This window comes from Nesoenas mayeri (genome assembly GCF_963082525.1).
Source record: "Nesoenas mayeri genome assembly, chromosome: 22".
Classification (NCBI taxonomy): Eukaryota; Metazoa; Chordata; class Aves; order Columbiformes; family Columbidae; genus Nesoenas; species Nesoenas mayeri.
The window spans coordinates 7340240-7358990 of record NC_137572.1 but is presented as its reverse complement, the minus strand read 5'-3'; the positions used below and the strand labels follow the sequence as shown (position 1 = coordinate 7358990).

General features: G+C 60.8%; 2 protein-coding genes across 3 annotated transcripts in view; both read right to left on the bottom strand.

The window, feature by feature from the left end:
* Positions 1 to 18751, bottom strand: part of USP28 (ubiquitin specific peptidase 28) — a gene marked incomplete at both ends in the record, with an annotated part of 269710 nt that overhangs the window by 38248 nt on the left and 212711 nt on the right. The gene's annotated exons all lie outside the window — the stretch shown is intronic.
* The window catches only part of ZBTB16 (zinc finger and BTB domain containing 16), a gene marked incomplete at both ends in the record, with an annotated part of 42343 nt that overhangs the window by 8312 nt on the left and 15280 nt on the right, over positions 1 to 18751 (bottom strand). The window contains 2 exons of one of the 2 annotated variants that reach the window (XM_080357967.1): positions 6716 to 6802; positions 13198 to 13295. In XM_080357967.1, coding sequence (XP_080214093.1) covers positions 6716 to 6802; positions 13198 to 13295 — 185 coding nt within the window. The remainder of the gene's footprint in view (positions 1 to 6715; positions 6803 to 13197; positions 13296 to 18751) is intronic. The other variant, XM_080357966.1, reaches the window with a different exon arrangement.

Genomic DNA, 18751 nt, shown 5'->3' with positions numbered 1-18751 from the left:
CTTTTTCCCCAAACAGCGTCCCCCACGAGCGTTTTCCTACCGACACAGGGGAACGCAGGCCTCCCCCGCCAGGGGGTCTGGGGGGCAGCACACGATGTCCCCGGCCGGCTGCACCATGTCCTGCCCTCCTGCAGGGCTGCGGCATCCCACCCCACGGGAGCCCACCGTCACCATCACGACCATCACCATCGGCAGCATCGCCACCATCGGCATCACCACTGCCACTGTCATCATCACCACCGCCATTGTCATCACCGCCATCACCATCACCACGGCCATCACCATCATCTTCACTGCCATCGTCACCATCATTGTCATCACACCATCGCCATCTTCACCATCATCATGGCCATCACTGCCGCCATCGTCCCACCCGGCACAGCGCGGCGCCCACCCATCGCCCGCCCGCTCCAGGATTCACCGGGCAGGCTGGCACCGCTCTGCCGCCCCCGGGGAGCCCCAATCGCATCCCATGGCCCTTGGGGGGCGATGGGCCACCCCCGCCGAGCACGGCCGGCGCAGCCACCGGCTGTCGCGGGGCACAAAGCCGGATTCCCGGCGTCCGCTTATTATTCCTGCACCCCCGTCATTAAAAAACTAAAAGAGAGCAGATGAAAAGGCCTCTCGGCAAACCCCGGGGGACGCGAACGGTACCGAGCGCCTCTCCCCGGTTTTGTGGGGGTTTTGTAAAGCGGGGAAACGCAGATCCCAGGGGACAAAAGTAACTGCTAAGGTAAGTTAAACCTTGTCCAGATGAACTTTCCTGCTACTTTTAATTAAAAGTTCTTTGGAATTAAAAAGGACACTATTCAGGAAAGGCTGAAAAAAAAAATTCATTGACACCAGCCCGCCCCCCTCCCCTTTTTCCCAAGGAAAAGAAAAAGCTGTTTTTGTGTGTCTGCTCACCCAGCCCGCACTGTACAAAAGGAAGCGGATTTGCAGCAAGACACATGAGATGACCCCCTGACCCCGAGCCGCTGAAAAGTCCTCAATGGCATAAATACCAGATAATCAATCACATACCAGGAGGGCCGGTCCCCCTGCCCTCGGCCCCGCCGCCGGGTTTATGAGCGATGCACTGTAAACGGACACCGGCCCGCGCGGGAGGCCCCCCGGCATTCCTGGCCGGCCCGGCACCCTCTGCCCGTTCTGCCCGCGTTCCACGCCTTTTACCGGGCGTCCCGGCCGCCCCGAGAGCCGAACCGCCAGCGCAGGGACCAGCGGCACCCCGAGCGGCCTCCGGCACGAACCGCGCAGCAACCGGCCCAACCGACACAAGTCTCGGCTCTTTTGGGGCACCGCTCGCTTTTGGAAGCCTCGTTGGGCTCCAGCAGCGACGGCCCAACACGGCGTCCCTTACGGGGCTCTGACCGGCCCAGCGCTCAGCGGAACAGCTTGGTTTCCCTTCAGCAGAGGGGCGGGCAGGTCCCCGTGCTGCGGGGGCAGAATGGACGGGAAAGATTTCGAGGGGGGGGGAAATAATTGCTGAGATGTCGCACCGGTTCGGTTAAACGGGGAGCCACTCGGCAACTAAATTTGATAATGCTTTTGTCCGCGGGTCAGAGGTTAAATATGTTCACACTAATCCCCTTCATCTAGAATTAAAGGACAAGAAAGATTTCTCCGTAGCTTAGCGAGAGGGCTTTTCTCATCGCGCTCTAAATGGTATTTGCACAGGAAAATTACAGGCCGGCCATTGGCCGCGGTTTCGGCCGCGCCGCTCGCCCACGTTTCCAGCTCCCAGCTCCTTTTGGGCGAATCCACCTGCCGGCGCGAGGCCCGGGCTGGTGGCGGTGCCGGCGCGGGCGCCGGAGGGCGCAGGAGCCGCGAGGGGGGCAGGAGATTCCCGGCCCCAGGAATGCGCCGGGACTCGGGTTTCAAGCGCTGTCACAGGACATTACGGTCAGACAAAGGGGCTCTGTGCTGCGCCCCCAGATCCCGCACGTGCACGCCCTTCCCTCCGCTCGCGCCCTTCTCCGTCCTTTTCGCAAAGAAACCCGGCCGCGAGGGTACTGGAAATCCTCAGTCTCTGCATGTGGGTGCGCTCGGGCTGCGGTTTCGCCCTTCCGCGGCTCATCCTTCTCCTTCCATTGTGCCAGCCGGGGGCTGAAGCGAGCGAGTCCCGCTCCCTGTCGAGCTGCCAACATTAAGCAGGGGGGATTTTTTCCAAGGTTCTGATAAATGAATGTACAGGTGATGCTGCACAGAAGATGCTGCACCCCCACACGGCACGTTTGGCTCCACACACCTGTACCCAAAAATGTCACAGCAGCCACCCGAGCATCTTCACCATCACCATTTCACATTTCCAGTCACATCCTCTACAGCAACCACGATCCTGGTCCCTGAACCAAAGCCCAGCTCGGCCCCACACCCGCTGCTTTTCCATATCTGAGCATCCAAAAGCCAGGCTCACATCAACAGCAAACCTGCACGGCATCACCCAGGCATCACCGCACGGCATCGTCCGGGCATCACCATCGCTGCACGGCATCACCCAGGCATCACCCGGGCATCACCATCGCCGCATGGCATTACCCAAGCATCACCGCATGGCATCGTCCGGGCATCACCGCACGGCATCGTCCAGGCATCACCATCGCCGCACGGCATCACCCAGGCATCACCATCGCCGCACGGCATCACCCGGGCATCACCGCACGGCATCACCCGGGCATCACCGCATGGCATTGCCCGCACTCCATCCATCAGCCGGGGCCGCGGAACGCAGCGAGTGCGGGAGGGATAATTACCTCTAAGTGCACTTAACACTGCAGCACATTATCTCCAGCTATGGAGAAAACCGCGATCCAGCCGCATTTCCCCCCGACGCCCCATCGAGCCGCTCTGGGAAACCCCTCCGGAGTCCCGTGAAACGGCCACAGAAAGTCTTGGGCAGCCCGGGAGGACGTTGGTTCGGTTCCGGTGCAGGGTTGAGAACCGCGCGGGGATGCCGGGGCTGGCGGTTCACGGCAATGCCACCGCTGAGCATCCCGGCCGAGCGCCGGCACGGCCGCGGCTCGCAGCACCACGTGGAGCGTTCCGCAAACTGAATTCTTGCTGCAACATAATTCACGGCTCCCATCACCAAACTCGCCCTGTACATCTCACTTGCTGGAAATCCTTCATTTCCAACACCAAGACAAACAACCAGTGCAACGCATGTCCGCGGTGTCACTTGTGGCTTTTAGGCAAGCACTGTTTTGCGGCAGAGAACGCGAAGCAAAAGGAAGACGATAAATATATAACGAAACGTGGTGAGAGCCCCACAAGCCAGAGGGCGGCTGAGCGGGCGCGGGTGACGCGTCCCTGGGACCCCGCGCGGGGACGTCCCGGTACCGGCCCCTCCCCGCCGGGCCCTGCACCCCCGTTCTCTCCCTTTGTGCCTCCGCTTATACCGCACGACTGTTTTGAATCTCTAAAATAATGTGACAAGTTAATGATGGCACAATTATCTAAATGTTTAACAGACATGTTATCTAAGTGAATCGGATTGAGATTCCATCCCGCTGACAATAAACATCAATGGGAGAGCAGAAAGTGATAGGCAAATTATCGCCAACCCTGCAATTTCAATGCTATTAAATTTGGAGGAATAACAGCCCTGAGGCCTGTAAACTCTGAATAAAATAGACCCTTGTGTTTGGCCAACTATTAAATCAAAACGCTACCAACATCCCAGCAAAAGAAAGAGAAGGAAAAAAAGGGAGAAGGAAGATTTATAGCTTTTCAATTTTCTGTTACACGTTGCTTCTATTGACTCCTTTCTGCACCCCGGTGCTGTCACCAGCAGCAGGGGACGTGGGGGATGCGGGCGGGGATGCGGGCGGGGATGCGGGCGGGGATGCGGGGATGCGGGCGGGGATGGGGGCGGGGATGTGGGCGGGGATGCGGGGATGCAGGCGGGGATGCGGGCGGGGATGCGGGCGGGGATGCGGGCGGGGATGCGGGTGGGGATGCAGGTGGGGATGCGGGCGGGGATGCGGGCGGGGATGTGCATGGGGATGTGGGCGGGGATGCGGGGATGCGGGCGGGGATGCGGGCGGGGATGCGGGCGGGGATGCGGGGGATGCGGGCGGGGAGGGTGAAGGCTCCCGTGCATCCTTGCGGAGCAGGAGGGGTCACACCGACCCCACAAATCGAGAAGCGGACGACCCGCTGAAGCGAACACCGTCTCGGCGCGCGCCGCGTGCGACCGGGGCAGCAGCGAGCCCCAGCTGACCTGTTAATTGCCCTGGCAGCCGGGAGGGAACTCGAGCCAGGTCACCTCTGATATTAATAAGTTTGGCGGCGAGCCCGTGCCCTGTTAGCACCGCCGGCAGCGGCCCGGCCCCCGGTGCTCGCTGCGGTACGCAGGCTGCTCTGCTTGGTGCATTTTGGTTTTCCTCTACATTTTGGGAGGAGGGTAAGGAGTTCCCGGGCTCTGCCCCGCGTGGCAGCGAGCTTGTGCTGCTGCACCATGAACCGGGACAGCTACTGCTTTTCCTGCAGCGGGGTCAGCGGGGACGCGAGAGGGCGGCTCGGTCCCCAGCGCCGGGCTGGACGCAGCTCCGCGCTTGCACCCTGTCTTTATTTGGTACTAGTTTTCCCCTCGCAGCACGGCGCGGGCGACCGGCTGCGGGACACGGGCAGCGCGGGCAGCGCCGGGCCGGCCGCGCGGGGCCGTTCGGAGGAGCAGAGAGGGCACCGGAAAAAATGAGTGAGATAAAGGGTTCTCCCCTAAAGCCCCTGTTTTTGAGCAACGCGGGGACACGTGGTCAGCCTGCGCCACGGACACCCCGCTCAGCTCTTGATGCCGTCCCCGAAGGAATCCACCTGCCAAAAAAGGCTGTTTATCTGTCTGGAAGGCTGGAAGATCTTCTACCGGCCGACCTGCCACTGAGGGCGAAGGGAGGACGCCCGACAACAAATCCTTTCTGGGAGATGCCGTTATTTGGGAAGGGGTTAATTATAGCAGCGGCAGTGGGGGGGGGATGCTCCCTGTGCCAGGACTGGGCTCTGCCCCCCCGAGAGGAAGCAATTTATTTTGGCGCCCCTCTGCTGTGTCACCCGTGTTTACCGCCCCAGGGGCGATGACAAACCTGCTCGGGTTGGGTCACCGCGCTCCTGTCGCCCTTTGAGCTCTGGCACAGCCCAGCCCCCGCTTCCAGCAACCAAAGGGGCTTTAATCCACGCAGGAGCCTCAAGGTCGGCAGCAAAACTCACGGAGCTGCCCCGCTCGGTGTCTGCGCGGTGTTTTGGGGCGCGGGCGCTGTGAAACAGCTGCTCACCAGCGCCCGCTCCCCACGCCACACCAGGGCCGGGGCACCGCGGGGCCTGGGGTCCCACCCGCCCTGGGATGCCGATGGGACTCAGCCCGGGAGCCTGTTCCTCCACCTCCAGCACACGCCGTTTTAAGCCCCGATGCGCGCGGCCCGGCCGTGCAGCGCTGCAGAGGGAGGGCAATTACTTCGGGATTTATGGGCTGGTGCTGGGCCAGCTCCCGGCTCGGGTGACGGTGACGCCGGAGCTATTCCCGACGGTGACACAGCACTTTGCGCCGCCACCGCTCCCCAAACCCGCCGCGGCACGGCCAGCGCCCGGGCACACACGGCCTGTTTGTGGCATTTACCGGGGTTTTCAGCGCTGAAAGACGAGCCTGTGCTGGGCGGCAGCGCTGCCAGAGCAGCGCGGGGAGGAGCGGGCGCTTGGCCCCTCTCCAGCCTGGGTTTTGGGCCTTCAGAGGCTCCACCTGCCCGGCTCGGCTCCCCTGTGCCCACGGCAAACCCTGCCCAGCAAGGTGGCTCCTGCGAGAGCCATAAAGAGCCCCTTGTGCTGCCCGCGCCGAGGGCTGGAGCGGAGGAGCAGAAGCCAAGTGCCGAGAGCCGCTTGGAAAGGGCCGGTGTTTTGCTCGCAGAGGGAACAAATCACGGAGCGTTTGCTGCCGTTTCCCACATGCATACGTTAATGCTGAGCAATAAATGCAACGGTGCACATGAACCGGTGCCTCGTACCCGTGTTTGAAGGGAAGAGGAGCTGGGGCTGGTCCCTCCTGCACAGCTCAGGCGCCAAGACATGGAATTAACGGCCTGAGCTGCAGAGCCAGGGAAGGCTCAGCCACAGCAACCGCTCTGGTTGAGCTGTTAAACCCACACGAGCACAGGGAAGGGGGGTTTTTGTGCACAGGAGGGTCCAGCCCTCCCCAAAGCCCCGTCCTTGGGTCCCGGACCCCTGAGCATCCTTCCCTACGAGTGGCTGCGCTGTGCACTATCCAGCAGACGCCGGCACCGCACACACCGTGTGGCAGCACGACGGAGCCCCCGAGCTCGGGCACAATGTAGTGACCCCCAAAAATGCTTTGAAAAATGGTACCCTGGGGAACCCGAAATGGTGGCCAAGTGCCAATGCACTGGTTGAATTTTGGTGCATAGTGCTTGAGAAACCAAAGGTGACCCAAGATGCTCCTTCCACCAACGTCAGCTCAGCGAAACCAGAGCGGAGCAAGTCAGCAGCAAACACCGCACGCAAACTTCAGCCCGAGTACAAACCCATCTCCAGCGAAGAGTTCAGCAGAAAACGCAGCCGACTTACCTGAACCGACTCAAAGGCCAGAACGGGACCTGCGCAGCCAGAGGCCGGAACGGCAAAGCGTTCATCTCTCCATCGAGCAAAAGGTTACAAAGCCAGCCTAAGTGTTAAACCTGCGCCTAAGCCAGGGACAGAAAGGGCCACGTACCAGTGTGCGTCTGTCTGTGCGTCTCCAGGGCGTCCTCCTTGGAGAACTGGGCGCCGCACTGATCGCAGACCAGGGCCTTGGCGCCCGCTGGGGAGAGAAACGGGACAGGGTTAGTGCGGGGACGCCCGAACCGCCCCGGCGCGCGATGGGGCTGCGCGCCAAACGGCCCCGCCACGGACCCAGCGCCCGGCTTCACCGCGCCCGTCCCAGCACTACGCACGGCGAAGGGCTGCTCAACAGAATAAATTAATTGTTGTTTTCATCATTAAACATCAATGCGTTTCATTAGTGCTGTAACCGAGCTGACCGGCATTGGTTTCCTGCCCCTTCCTTCCCAGCACCGGCACCCGCGGACGCACGTGGGCCGGAACGTGGCGGCCGAGCGAGGAGCTCGCGGCGAGGGGCGGGAGGGGGAGTTCTCAGAAAACCACTATCAGCGTGTACCGGGTGAGGAGAACACAGCGGCAGATAAGAACCTGCCAGATAACGGGACATCAGCGATACACGCGCATCCCAAGCCGCCCGCGGCTGGGGCGCAGGCGGCGTCCCCCCGAGCGCCCTGTCCCCAGCACCAGGGGACGCGGAGCGGGCTTCACCCAAAAGGTGAAGGGGATGCATTAAAAAGAGGATTCCTTCGCCTTTAAATTGTCTGGGTAACGGCTGGCTCGCAGGCAGAAATATTTGGCGGCGGCGAAATTAAAAGTGATAAATTTTCTCGCCAAGTGCTGATCGATAATAGAGGTCTCATCTGTTAATCAATACGACAGTCTGCCTGTTTACTGTGCACATGTTGTTCTCCGCCGCCCTCGCCGCGATGTCAAGTTTGCATTCGAAACGAGCGGGAGCGCGGCCACGCGGCCGCTGGCCGGGGAGGGAGAGGGGCTGGGGGGGCGGCCGAGCGGCCGCCGGGGCCGAAATTCCTGGCGAGGGGAAAATAAACAGGGCGCTGGGCGGGAGGAGCCGGCGCTTACATAAGGAAGCACAGCGTGTACCAAAACACGGCCCCAAAAAAAGCCGGAGCTGTCAGAACAATGAGTACAGACGCGGGGCATTTTACAGCAGGCGCTGCCGTACAGTTTTATTTACAGTACCTCTTATCAGCGCGGGAACAGCACGCCGCCTGCCAGCTTCCAAAGGCCAGGACTCGGTGTTCTTTCCTCGAGTAGCTGTGTGTGCACTCCAGGCAGGGGAATTTTGTTCTGTTTTTTTTCTCTCATCAGCAAAACAAACCCTGGTCCAGCGCCAGGGCTCCTGCAACGCGCACGCGGAGCGGGGGAGGGCGGTGATCGCACATGTAAATAGTTCAAGGTTAATTTTACTATGTGAGTCACCGGGAAAAATGTCATCCAAGATCTGAGCTTATTATAACAGGGCTCAGAAAAACCAGCGCGGCTCGGTGTTTGTTGTTAAAGGGAGCAGGGCACGCTGGAAAGCGGCGCATCCGCAGCCCGCGACGGGGCTCTCGGCTCCCTCTCGCTCGCTCTCCGTGCTTTAACCGACACCCCCGGACACGACCGGCCTCTGCGAACACACGCCCGAGCTTGGGGAGGGTATTTTTAGCGAAAGCTTCGCGTTGCCCGCAGTACACAGGCACCTCGGGACCATCGCCCCGACGGCCGGGACTCCGCGTGCTGCCAAGGGGCGGCTGCGCTTCGGCGCGAGCCCTGCGCTGGCACCGGCTCCCCCGCCGCACATTTATATCCACGCGAGCAAATTTATAGCTCCTGCCTCGGAAAGGTCCCTGCGAGCGAGAGGACGAGGAGCCAACGCTTTTTCCATCCGGCGCTTTCTGCACAGTCACGGCCCCCCCGGCCCCCCGGCGCGAGGTCAGCGCTGCCCCGGCGCAGCGCCCGAACGAGGGGCTCGGCTTATTCAGTTCCCAAAAGCAAGGGCTCGGCCCCACACTGCGGGGTTTAAAGCAGCTCTTGGCAATGGGATATCCCAAAGGGTGATGGCAAGCATCCCTGGTACCATCCCCACGAGCATCCCTGGTACCATCCCCACGAGCATCCCTGGTACTGTCCCTGGTACTGTCCCCAGTACCATCCCCATAAGCTCAGCTCTCTGGGCACAGGCAGGGCTGCCGGCTACCTCCCCAAAGCCGGGCTCAGCTGGGCGGGTCTCAACACAGAGCTGGACGGGTTTTAGCTGCCCTCACCCCAACAGTACCTCCCAGCACCCATTCACTTTAATTACTTTATTGGGGACAAGAAACAGCCTCTCCAGTTCCAGCACTTGGCGCGGTGGGAAGCAGTAAAACGTCCTGACCCGTCCTTCGCCGGCCTGCGTCCCCCTCCCCACCAGTGTCACCATTTCCCACCCACCATCGTCCCACAGACCGACTCACGGTGACTGTCACGGGGGCTCGAGGCTGCGGGGGGGGGCTCCGAAAGCACCAACGGTAGCCCAGCAAGGAGGAGGAAGATGGGAAATGGGTGATTTCCCGCAGCCGGATGGGCTGGCGGCACCAACACCCCAATTTTGGCACAATGGCCCCACCAGTACCCGGCAACATCTATTCCCCAGCACAGGGGATTAATGAAAATTTGGGATTATATATCCCTAGCAGGCGGTAGCTGGTGAGAAGGTGGGGAGGGGGGGGCGGAAATATGGATTAAAAAAAAATTGCCAAGCAAATTTATGCACTGTCGTCGCTTTACTACCTAATTAATTCAGTAATTTCAAAAACAATTTTATTTATGTTCCATTTACCACATCAAAAGTGCAAAGAAAAAAGCACCAAACCACACTGCTGCTAAAATAATACCTCGGGCAGCTATTTTTAATCGGAAGAAGAAGAGGCACGGCGGTTGCGCGGCAGCTCGGCGGGCAGAGCCGCGCACGGAGCCGCCGGCCGCAGCGCCCGCCCGGCTGCCGAAAACAGCGCTTGTCAAAAACACAAATCCATAATGGCCCGAGGCTCCTCTCCAATCTATTTTCTGCTCAGCTGGTTTTAAATGAAGTTATTATGAGTCATTAAAACACCCGCAAGCCTGTGGAAGTCAGCCAATTACAATTTTAAATTTAGCCTGTTCTCTACCCCATTCTCTTGTTTTCTTCTTTTTGCCCACATCAAGCTGCTTTTTGATTTTTATTATTGCCGTTATTATTATTATTGCTATTTCCCTTCTCCGCTGCTTCACCCGAGCGGAAGAGACGGTCGTGAAAATCTCTGCGCTGAAAACACATCACAGAGACCAAGAAAGGCCGAAATGCCGGAGCCGCGGAGCTCGGGGTGAGCGAGGCAAACGCCTTCGCCCCCGGCACCCCCAAGTGCCGCCGAAACGCCACAACCCAACACAAGATAAAACGGTTGAGGGGGACCACGGGGGCTCCTCCCGCCGGGAGAGGGGCCAGGGGACCGGGCGGGTTGGGGTGACGCGGCCGAGCCCACGAGCACCATCTCGGCACCGGGGCAGGTGCTCCGGCTGCGGCTCCTGCGCGCTCGCGGCGGTTCAGGGCAGGACCGGGCGCCGGAGCGGGGCCGGGGGCATTTCCGCTTTGACAAAACATAAAACGACGCGGATTTTTAGCTGGGGAGCAGGAAAGGGCGGGTTCCGATACCCCCGGCCCCGCTGCTCCCCGGCAGCGCCAGCACAGCCCCGCGCTCTGCACAGCCCATAAAACTCCGAGCAGCCTCCAGACACTCCCGCAATCGTCCTCCATCAAAACACTTTGTCTTGCATACAGAGATGCGGCGCGCGCCGCGCGGAATACCAAATCAGGCCGTGACGGTGCGGGAGGCGGCTCCTTGGCAACCGGGGGGGCTCGCAGCCGCCGCGCGACAGGAAACAAAATCTGTCAAGCCTGTTGGGCAAATGATAAACATTAGCGGCATTAAAAAACCCACAAAAGCCGTGCAAATGGCTGGCGAGCGCGCGGGAGGGGCGGCGGGGTGGCGCTGCGGCCCCTTCCCCCGCCCTGGGTGGGGGTCCCAGCGGCAGCACCTCGGGGAAGTTTGGGAAGTTCCCCAGCAGCGCGGGCGGGGGGACACGCGTTTCGGGGTGAGCACCCGCGGCGCTGCGCCTCGGAGCCCCGGGGAGCGCTGCGGCACGGGGGTCCGGCTCCCCCAAAACCGGGGGGGGCGGGGAGGGGAGAGGCGGCGGGGAACGACAAACGCGTTTCAGCAGGTGAGGGAGGGGAGCGGCTGGCTCTGCCCCAGCAGCCGGCCGGGCGCCCGGCCAAAACAGGAGCTCACAGGCAAACCATGTTCCTCTGCTCCGGGCTCTCGAGGCAGAGAGGATGGGGGGAGGCGAGAGAAATGTATTTTTCATCAGCCAGTGTATAATTTATAAACAGCATTAAACAGTTTTTGTTTTCTTTCTTCCTCTCCCCCGTGCGCGCGGCTTGGCCGGCACTCAAGCCTGCATTAATTTCTGCTGTGGGTACAGTGTGTTCTTGGATGCACATCTGCGGATGATCATAAACGCGGGAACGCTGGCAGAACATCCAGACCTGCCGGCAGGCGCTGACATCACCCGGCACCGGGCGCGGGACGCCGGCCAGCCGGCCGGGGGGGCCGGGACGCAGGGACCGCGGGGTCCGCGCGCCCCCGCGCCGCCCCGCCTGCGCCCCGGCCCCCCAGCGCGAGCCACCCCAGCACCGACCGGCCCCTCGTCCTTCCGAACGGGCGGTTTGGCAACCACCGGGTCACAAGCAAGCGTGGCCACCAAAATCGGCCGTGGCAAAGATGCCCGCGTAGGGTGGCACTGGGACTGGTGTCCCTGGTCACATCCACAGCCCTTCTTAACCACCCCTGAGGGGCTGCGTGCCCCCCTTGCTGCCCCCAGCGATTCCTCTTTCTGGGACGGGGCAGCTCCTCGTACCGTCCTCACGGGGTTCTGGGAGCGCGTCTGCGGGGCGGCACGTAGGGAACGGCTTTACGTGGCATTAAAGGCTTTATGGCATTTACGCTTTACATCGCGGCGTAAACACGCGGCTGCGTGTTCACCTTGCGGCTGCGAGGCCGAGGGGACACGGCCGAGGGGACACCGCAACCCTCCTGGTTTGTTCCTTAGTGTAAATGCTCCTTTAGCACCAGCTCCCTCCCAAAGCCGCGGGGACGGGGATGGCTGTGATGCCAACCTCCGCCGACCCAGCGAGCGCTGCCGCTGCCATCGGGGGCAGCCGCAGGACGGGCGCCGGGGCTCCGTCCCAGCCCGGCGCTCCGCTCCCCGCTGCACACGCCGTCCAGAGCCGCCGCGCGAGAGCCGCCGCGCGTCCTGCCGGGGGAGCCGGGGAGAGGTGCAAAGGTCTCCGCTTTAATAAATACCAGCGCTGGAATGCGCGGCGGCTGTTTGCGAGTGCCGGGCAGAGCTCCCCGCCCCCGGCTCGAGAAAATAAATTACAAAATAATAATTAATCTGCGCGATGACGGGCTTGGCGCGGCAACCACTGTACATACTGTACCCGCACGGCTGGACGCCCGCCAGGGCCGGGCCGCGAGCCAGAGCGACCGTAACAAACACGAGCCGCGCCAGGGCCAGGGGACAAACAGCATCGGGGGGGCCAACTGCATCGGGGGGGACGAACAGCACTGGGGGGACAAACAGCATCAGGGGGGCGAACAGCATCGGGGGGACGAACAGCATTTCTAGGGGGGACAAACAGCATTTCTAGGGGGGACAAACAGCATCGGGGGGGACAAACAACATCGGGGGGACAAACAACATTTCTAGGGGGGGACAAACAGCATTTTGGGGGGGGGGACAAACAGCATTTCTGGGGGGGACCGGTATCCAAGCACCGGGGGGACCTGCACCCCAGTGCCAGGGGAAACGGGGGGGGCGGGGCAAAAATAAATACAAAAATAGAGGAAAAAAAAGAGAAAAATCTCTAAAATACAATGAAGTTCCTGGCAAAGCGACCTGCGAGCAGAGCTCTGGGCAGCACTGGCCGCCCCCGCCGGTTTGTGCCAACGGAGGGCGCAGGGACGCATTGGGTCCGGCCGCGACTGTCCCGTTACACCAGGACCACCATCCCCGCGGCGGCACAGGCTGCCCAGCAGCGCGGCGCCCCAGCCCTTCCTATCCATTTAATTAAAGGGCCTGCATCACGCGGACCTGCTCACTAGATTCTAGATTCATTAGGCAGAGGACGCCTAATTCCGCAGCGGCTTCGCTCACGGAGCTGCCGTGGGCGCCCCCCGCTCGGGGCAGGCGCGGGAGGCGACGCTCGTGCCGAGAGCGCGGCTGGGCAGCGCGCGGCGGCACCGTGCGCCCGGCCCGCTGTCCCCAGCTGCCAGCCCAGAAAATATTTCCCCAATTAAGGGACTGAAAACGAACCCCAAACCAGAAAATTTAAATAAATCAGATTACTGGGGACCGGAGAACAAGTTTGCAACGCGGCGCCCTGGGAAGGTGCAGCAGCTCCGCACGTGTCTCCTCTGGACGAGACGCGTGAGCTGGGCGGCTGCAGCACTCCCGGATGGGCACTGAGAGCATCCCCCCATCCCCCCCCCCCCGCCCCCATCCCCAACCCACCTGAGTGAGCCAGTAAGTGCATTCGCAGCCGCAAGCTGTCCAGGAACCGCTTCCCGCACAGCTCACATCCGTACGTCTTCATCCCGCTGTGCAGCTTCCTGGGGAGAACAGAGAGGGGTCAGCGCTGCCGTGGGGGGACAGGGCCCCCAAACCCCGCCGGGACTCTGCCCGCTGTCCCCGCACCCCACACATCGCCCCGCACCGGCGCTGGTTCCATGTGGCACCCCAGGACCGACGAGGTGACCCTCTCATATTTGATGTTTGGTATCATTACTAAAGTTAATAAACCAAATCAATCTGAACTCTAGAGCTAATGCAAAGTACGTGTTGGCAAACTCCTTCCCGCGCACAAGCGCTTTTGAAAAGGGCACTGTACTCCAGAAAAAAATACATTAAAGATGTTTGTGTGTGTTTCTAACCAAATCCCAATTTCCATCCAAATTCGGCGCGACACAAAGCACAAGCAAAGAACCAAAGCGCCAGCTTGCAAACAGGAAACGCGCCGCTCACCATTTCCTGGCAGCACGCGGCACCAACGCAGCTACGCCCGGGCAGCCGCGCAAACCGCCCGCTGCGGCGGCACGGCCACGTCGCCGGCCCCGAGCCACGCCAGGACTGAGCATCCCGCATCCCGCATCCCCCGAGGGCTGAGCATCCCGCATCCCGCATCCCCCGAGGGCTGAGCATCCCGCATCCCACATCCCCCAAGGAACAAGCATCCCGGGGAGCAGGAGCGGGGTTTGGGTACCACTCACAGCACCTCCCCTGCTTTGCCATGGTGGGCAGCAGACAGTGACCGTGGCCACACTGGCCAGATCCGTGTTATTTCCCTCTCTTTGCCACCGAGATGCTGATGCTCTGTCTCCGGGTATCAAGTGACCCTCACAGAGTGGAGCTCCCTGCCAAACATGATAACTCCAAACAGACGGCATTTGCACAGACCGGGGCACAAGTGTAGGACACCCACCGCCCACCCCGCTCACGGCGCTGTCACTGCTGCCCCAGGCAGCCCCTCCCAAGCGGCTCTGTGCTCCACAGCAGCTCTGATAGCCCCCCGAGCCGCAAACACAACCCCCTCCCCGCCAGCCGCGCCCCGGGGAGCACGAGCCGCTCGCACCGAGGGCTCGCGCAGGAGCACGTGCGACGTTTCTGAATCGGATGCTGTAAACACAGAAGTATTTGTACGTGTTTGAGGAGCAACACGGCACATCGCCGCGTGCCGACTTCTGATCGCAGCCACCATTTATCATCGCGCTGCGACACCACGGGTGTATTTTTATTGCCTTGTTGCCAAAGACAAAACAGAAACGGTCTTGTCCGGGGCTCGACGCCGAACCTCCTCCCTGTGCCGCTGCCGCGGGAGGGCTGGGACGGCTGCAGGGGCTGCAGGGGCCGCTCGGCTCTGCGGCGGCTGGGCGGGGAGACCGAGCCGCGCCTGAGCTCTATTTCCAGACCCTGGGCTCAGTTCTACAGGCGTGAAGCTGTTGCTCCACGGAGCCCCGGCCAGAACATCCCTTGCCCCACGGCGCAGAGACCCGTTCCCTTGCAAAGCAGCAGCCCCGCGTCCCATCCCGCATCCCGCCCCGCATCCCGCCCTCAGGGATGCAGAACGGCAGCGCTGGACCGCAGGAGGGGACCCAGCGCCGCTTGGCAGCGAGCAAACGCGGTGGAGCAGAAAGGGAGTAGAGAGGAAAAGAGCAGAAGTTAGTTTCAACTTTGCTGTATAATGTAATTATTAATCAGGCTTGTCCTGAATTCACTGTGTCATGGCGGAGGATTAAGAGTCATGCACGAATTCAGGCCAAGAAGGTTTACGATCCAAAGGGTTTATCCGCCTGGCAAAAATAAATAAACCAGCAGCCTCCTGATGGGCTTTGCTGCCAAGGAGGCAGCACAGCACCGACACCCTCCTCGGTGTGCGTTTTGAATTGGGGCCACGCCTGCCCCCCTCCCCGGCTCGGGCTGCGCTCGCTCCTGCACTCCACGCTGGGTTTCAACCACTTCGCTAGGGAACGCGCGGCGCTCGCTCTTCGAGCCCGGAACGCCTCGTCAGTGAAACGAAGCGCAATTCGTTAATTAGTCCAAGTAAAACTTGGATTTATTTTTTTTTAATTTAACGCAAGTCTCAAGGAATAGAGCAGAAACAAAAGGACAAGTCTCCTTTGTCTGCGTCGCCTACAGGAACCGCAGCACAACCAGCACGGACCCCAAACCCAGGAACCGGCGCCCGCGCTGGCGCTGCCGCCCCGTCCTGCCGCCTCCTCTCGTTTAAGGCGCCGCTGCTCAGCCACTAATTTATTTGCAATATCTCTACGACAAATTTCAGCGGCAACAAAAGTTTCCCATTCGGCGCCTGCTTATAGGACGATCTTATCGCTCGCCATCTTGCACGGTCCCTTTCAACAAGGTCTTAAAGCGCTTTATCTGCTCGGTTTCCCGGTAGCAAAATATGATTGAAATGTTCTATTTCTGCTCGCCGGATTAAGGAGATGTTGCAAAACTGCACAAAAACCTGGCAGATGTAAGCAAGGTATTACGGCTGCTTGGGCTGTTAAGATCTGAGGGGAAAGATCAATATGTGCTTCTAAAGTTGTGCCTCTAGAAAGGGGGGAGAAGTTGAGGACATTAAAATACATCAGTTCTCAGCGACGCCGCCCGAAGTTGAGCTCTAAAAGATAAACCACACTTTACTATTTCAATCTGATGCTGAAATGACCCTCTCTGCACTCCCTTTCTCCTCCGCCAGCACCTCAGCCAAGAAGACACTTGTGGGATGGGGAGCAGCGCAGGTTTGCCGGGCGGCGAGGATGACGAGGGGGTGAGGATGCTCGCGTGGGGGCACCCGGGGCCGGACCCACCGTGCGGTGACACCCCCGCCCCCAGCGCCGGCTGGCCCCTCGCTAACCGCCGGTAATTAAGAAGGCCTGTAAAAGCCCTGCAAAAAGCACTTCAAAGGGACGGCGACTCCGGCGAGACCGCGCGGTGTAAAAATTATGAGTTTCCCCCACAGGGAGCTGTGTGTGAAGAGCCCGGGACGGGCGGCAAACGCTGCTGCCCGCTCCTGGGGATGTGGGCGCTCCGTGGAGCATCCCGGGGGACGTGGGCACTCCGTGGAGCATCTCAGGGGATGTGGGAGCAGAATGGAGCATCCTGGGGGATGTGGGTGCTCCATGGAGCATCTCAGGGGATGCGGGAGCTCAATGGAGCATCCTGGGGGATGTGGGCACTCCGTGGAGCATCCTGGGGGATGCGGGAGCTCAATGGAGCATCCCCAGGGCTGTGGGGGCTCTGTGGAGCATCCTGCTGCCACGGGTACCAGCGCCGCCCTGGTACCAAAGGCCTCCTGCTCCGCCACTCGACAACCTGCAAACCCACCGTCCGCTGCTCCCGCCACGGGCTCCGGCCGCCCCGCCGCCCCCGGGAGCGGAGCAGACCCGCTGCCCGCCCGCCGCACCCGACACTTGGCTTGGGGCTGTTTGATTACTTTTAACTGTGTATTTTTCCCCCTCAAACAGAGTGAATACAATGGTTGGGAAATTTGACAGAAAACTATTCCGAGCCATTTATTGCCTTAATGCGCACCTTTGTCCAACAGGCAGTTTTGACAGGAGCGATAAATTCCAAATTTATGTCAACAGAGCATATGTTGAACACCTCATTTCTGAGCTAAAGCGGCATGCTGCCCCATAAATCACCCTTCTGTTTGAAATGAAAGTAGATTACGGGCCCGTGTTATTGAGCAGTTAGAGCCACAGCCGTATAAATCAGAACTTTTAACTCCAGGCGATCCGTTCTGCAATTAACTAAAGGGCACTTTGTCATCCCCGGGCCGGGCGCGCGGGGCCACGGGCTGCGGGGCCAGCACAGCCCTCGGTGCTGAGGGAAGCGCCGGGCAGCAGCTCCACCGGTGCCTGCGGAGCAGCGAACCCGCGGCAAAGCCCGCAGCATCCTCGCGAGCCCGTGCCCGTGCAACAGGTCGGGACCCTCGTCCCGCAGCGTCTTTGGGGCGCGCGGCCCCTCGCCCTCCCGCAGCATCCCTGGGATCTATGCATTTATCCTTCGGGATGTATTCACCCATCCCTTCGGATGCCGCGGCGCACGCGGGTGGGGGCAGGTCGTGCCCGCCGGAGCAGCCGGCGCTATAAAAAGATTCAGACGCTAAGTATTTCCTTTCCCATAAAATATTCATTGCCGCGCGCGAGCCGGGGAGCAGAAACCTCCAGCGGCCCCAACTTTGTGCCGCAGCAATAACAGCGTTTATAGGAGCCTCCACGTTTTATTTATGCAGGGCGCCTGCCGGCCGGCGCATCCCTGGGCACCGAACGCTAGGCGGGCAAACCGGGCACCAGCACCACATCCCCGCTGCGACCACGGTAACTAATCACCCCAAACCCCGATCTCCTCCCTCGCCCCAGTGAATCGATACAAAAATCAATTCATGCCCTGCTGTATTTTCTCAAGACGGGCGGCGGTGCCAGGGCTCGTTTGCCGCGGGATCTCGCGGCTCGCCAAGGTTGGCGGGCAGCACAGCATCAACAAACCAGCAACTGCGAATGGGCATCGACAAACCAGCATCAGCAAACGGGCATCGGCAAACGGGCATCGGCAAACGGGCATCGGCAAACCGGCATCCCGCATCCACCGACAGGGCAAGTCCCCCCGACAGCGTGATTTACAACACGCGGGGACACAGGGCTGGGAGGACACTCGAGACGCTCACGCCGGCCTGGGGACCCGGCGCTGGGGACATTGGCACCGTCACTGTGCCGCCCTCATCTCCCAACCCGGAGGATTAAAATAGCCGGGAGAGCTATTAAGGGCAGGGGGAAGGGGGAAGGGAGCCGAGACCTTCCTCTCGGTTTAATAAATCAAAAAGGGAAAAAACAAACAAACAACAAAACCAAAGCACCCTCAAACCACAACAGCTCCTAAAATAAACAAATACAGAAATTCACCTTACGGGAGCTGGAAATAAAGAGTTTCCTGTTTCTGAAGTTAAAAAAAGGGGGGAGGGGAGGGCTATCAATAGAGCCCTCGAACCGCTCACCCGTACGGCATGTTTATCGTGGGCCCATTCGCGGGCTCCAGGCAGAGGCTGTGCCGTGACACCCGCTCCGCACGACGCCACCGCTCCCCTCCGCAGAGCCGCGGAGCCACGCCGCCCTGCCCGCGCTCGCCCGGCACAGCCCGGCACAGAGCGCCAGCAGCTCCCGAGCCGTTCGGAGCCCGCCGCCCGCGCCAAACGCCGATGGACCGGCAGGACCTCGCCGAGCCTCCCACTTTCCCGAGCACGGCAAACCGGCCACAGAGAGATCATTATTATTACTATGATTACTTTTTAATTTACTGCAATGGGGGACACCCCCACATCTCTGCTGTGCCCCCACTGACACCCGAGACCAGGGCAAAACACCCGAATCTCACACGTGGAGCAGCGGGCTGGAGCGCGAGCATCAAGGGGTTAATGCGCGGCAGGGCAGCTGAGAATAACCGGCGCTAATTCGGCCGTCCAAAATCATCATCCCCATTCTTCGGGCATCTGGTGACAGTGACG